The sequence below is a fragment of the Mesitornis unicolor genome, unplaced genomic scaffold, assembly GCF_000695765.1.
Source record: "Mesitornis unicolor isolate BGI_N332 unplaced genomic scaffold, ASM69576v1 scaffold54662, whole genome shotgun sequence".
NCBI lineage: Eukaryota > Metazoa > Chordata > Aves > Mesitornithiformes > Mesitornithidae > Mesitornis > Mesitornis unicolor.
The window spans coordinates 6,233-9,453 of record NW_010169636.1 but is presented as its reverse complement, the minus strand read 5'-3'; the positions used below and the strand labels follow the sequence as shown (position 1 = coordinate 9,453).

The 3,221-nt window shown below is 40.4% G+C and overlaps 1 protein-coding gene across 1 annotated transcript; it reads left to right on the top strand.

Annotated features, from left to right (window-relative positions):
• Positions 1–89: 89 nt before the first annotated feature.
• On the top strand, positions 90–2,919 carry LOC104534690 (protein RTF2 homolog; the record flags this gene model as incomplete). Its single annotated transcript, XM_010179391.1, has 5 exons — positions 90–215; positions 955–1,049; positions 1,147–1,240; positions 1,444–1,583; positions 2,841–2,919. Coding segments are annotated over exons 1-5 (534 nt in total), but the record flags the coding sequence as incomplete, so codon positions are not given.
• Positions 2,920–3,221: the final 302 nt, after the last annotated feature.

Sequence of the window (3,221 nt, the reverse complement as noted above, 5' to 3'; positions counted from 1 at the left end):
GGGCTGGCGGCGCGGAGGAGGGCGCTTCTGCGCGGCACCGGTCTGCGTGGGCCGCCTCAAGGTGGCTGTCGGTGGCGCTTGTGGCAGAGATGGGGGGATCCCTTCGTCTATTAAGGGTTTTGTGGGCATGCATCATACCAAACGCCCGGGGCTTCGGGGCGTCGTTCATCTGGGGTGCGGTATCAGTGGGTAACGCTTCTGGTAGATTGGTTGTGGTGAGACGGGACAGTTGGGGATGTTGGATGTGGCCATTTCTGCGTTCTGTCTGCTTGTGTTCTGGACGTTGCTTGGGCTTACCTTTTTAGGGTGTGTGAGGGGATTGGATGAACCGTGGCATCCCTTTCGTGGGAAGGTGGATAAAATTGGGGAAAAAAATCACAGCAAATGGCAGAAAACCTAGGGAAATTACACTTGCTGATGGAGAATAAGTAAATGAAATCTATTTTCTGCCTAAACCTGACTGTGGCTATACAGCTTCAGGTGATAATCAAAGTAGCTGTGAACCTCAGTCTTTCTTTTGTAGCATAATTTGTTATAAAACTCGAGTTTTCAGACTGGAGGGCCAGGTAGCATCCAGACCTTCCCAGACTTGCCTTTGTGATTACCTTTGTTGCTTACAGGTAGTGGCACTTGTTGCTGACCCAAATGGTGGTGAGGGAGGAGGGATGGAAGTGGCAGAAAGAAAGAAAACTGAGTTAGAAAGATAGGCTCCCCAATCCCAGGATGCAGAAATGTGCTCAACAGATAAGAGGTAGACCCTCAAAACTGGTCATGAATTCGCTAAAAAGTTTTGCTAAAGTTATTTTACAGAATAGCTTTGAATGCTGAAAGTGGGTTTGATAAGATACCTGAGGATTTGATTAATGCTTCAAGTATTGCTTGGTTTTATGTTTAAATAATTTGCAAATATAAAAGTTATTTTAAAATAATGAGTGACTTTTTTTTTTCCTTGAGGTTGATAAAAATGCGGAATTGGTGGCAAGGTGGCACTACTGTGCTCTGAGTCAAGAGAAATTATGTCGGCCAATTGTTGCCTGTGAGCTGGGCAGGTATGAACATTTCCATCTAGACCGCTATATTGAAAGGTAGTAATTAAAAAATAAAAGAACATTATGAGACTCAAATACCAAAAAAACTCTCTTACAGGTTGTATAATAAAGATGCTGTCATTGAATTTTTGTTGGACAAATCACCTGATAAAACTCCTATGGAAGCTGCATCACATATCAGGAGCATTAAGGTAAACAGTTTGTCTCTAGTCTAATACTGAAGAGTGCCATGACAGTTAAAATGTGCTATAAAACTTCAGTTGCTGGTGTTCTCACTATATACACTATATATATGTTAAAAATAGTAAACCACAATGAAAGAAATCTTAGGGAATGTTTTCATGGCCCAAAAGTCATTGGTAAACAGCTTAAGGCTTGCATTTCTGTTTTTCAGAATGTAACAGAACTGAACCTTGCAGATAATCCGGCTTGGAGTGGTGATAAAGAGAGTATAAAAGGTGACAAATATGATGACATCCAGTCTGCACGCTTTATTTGCCCTGTGGTGGGATTGGAAATGAATGGAAGACATAGGTTAGTACGTTTCTGGATTTTGTTTTTCGAAGCAAGTACTATGCTAAACTGAATATAGAGCAGGGAAAAATGCTCACATCTGTAATGTTGCAAATCGTGTGCTTAATCAAGCCTTTCTGGGGGAGTGTTTGTCCTCCTTCCAGGAGGAGGGAGCTTAAGAGACTACTAAAGGTCCTTTCATTTCGTGTTCAAGAGGAAAGATGAAAAGTTAACCCTTTCCTAAATGAATTTATGTAAAGAGTAGAGGGTTATGACTGCAGAGAAGTGACTAAAAGTTGTTTGGGGGCTAAACCACAGGAGATTGGATGAGACCTCCCTTTGTGTCACATCAAGCAGTTCTACCTCTCTTTGTGTTAGGATCAGAATGGAGGTGGATTGTGTGTCTGTTCTAATCCTACAATAGCATCTGGTTTTTATTGGGCCAGGAAGGACATTTCTTTGCATCCTGACTTGAGTAAATGAGCAATTTAATTTAATGTGCACATTAACCTTCATTAGTGAGAAGAGGCTGGATTCACAGCTTGATAGTCATGAAGTATTTCTTCCTCCAGAGAGTGATTAGCTGAGAGATATTAAGGTGGAATTAAAGAGAGAACCTGAAAAGTAAACACATTTTTACCAGAACCACCTTAGTGTTTTTCAGTTCAGTTGAGGCTGATAGAGAGTAAAAGGTTAACAGTACCTTTCAAGGAATGTAGATCACATGAACATGTTCATAATTACTTCACGCTGTCTTTCAAGAATCTTCCATGTGGACAGGAGACACACAGGAGAATGGATGCTGGGTAGGGTCACTTGTTACAGCGTTGCTGGAGAGCTTGAGTCAGAGGAAGTGAAACCCGTAAGCTTGGTGGAAAGTGGAACCATTCAAATAGTGTAACTTTGGAACCATCGCCACAAGCTGTTCTACTACAGAGAAGCCTGTGTAAACCTAGAGCAAATGTACAAAATCATCTCAGGAACATCTGTTTTGCTAAGATCCCCTTGAGAGATTGTTGTAAACTTGTGCTGAATTGCACAGAGAATGAAATAACAAAATGTGTTGTTTTAATGTACCAAATATTTCTCATTTGCTTCTTACATTATGCAAATTCATAAGTGGCTACTTAAAGGTGCCGATAACTTGATTAGCTGCAAGAATTCGTAAAGAGAAAGTTAGCCATGTCCTGCCAACCCATTGCAGTGCTGTTTCTATGTTAGATCAGAACTGGATGTATATTCTTCAAAACAATTGTATGTCTTGTCTTTTCTTTGAAGGTTTTGCTTCTTGAGAAACTGTGGCTGTGTGTTCTCTGAACGTGCTCTCAAAGAAATTAAATCAGAGGTTTGTCACAAGGTGAGTTTTTCTTCTGCTTTAGTAGCAGTGGGGTCGCATATGGGGTCACAGATAGAGACACATGCATACCTGCCATACACGCATATGTACAATTACATTTGCATCTGCTATTGTAAAGTGAAAGGTTTTTATCTCTGTATACTACTTGGAATGGAACCTGTGAAAGTTCTGCATTATGATAGCCCAAAGTAATTCTATTTGACCTTTTGTAATAAAAATGTTTTTCTAAGTAGTTGTGAAAATGAGTATTTTTGTTCTCAGAGACAGTTTGATTTTACAGTAGCTACTTTAGAAATCTCACT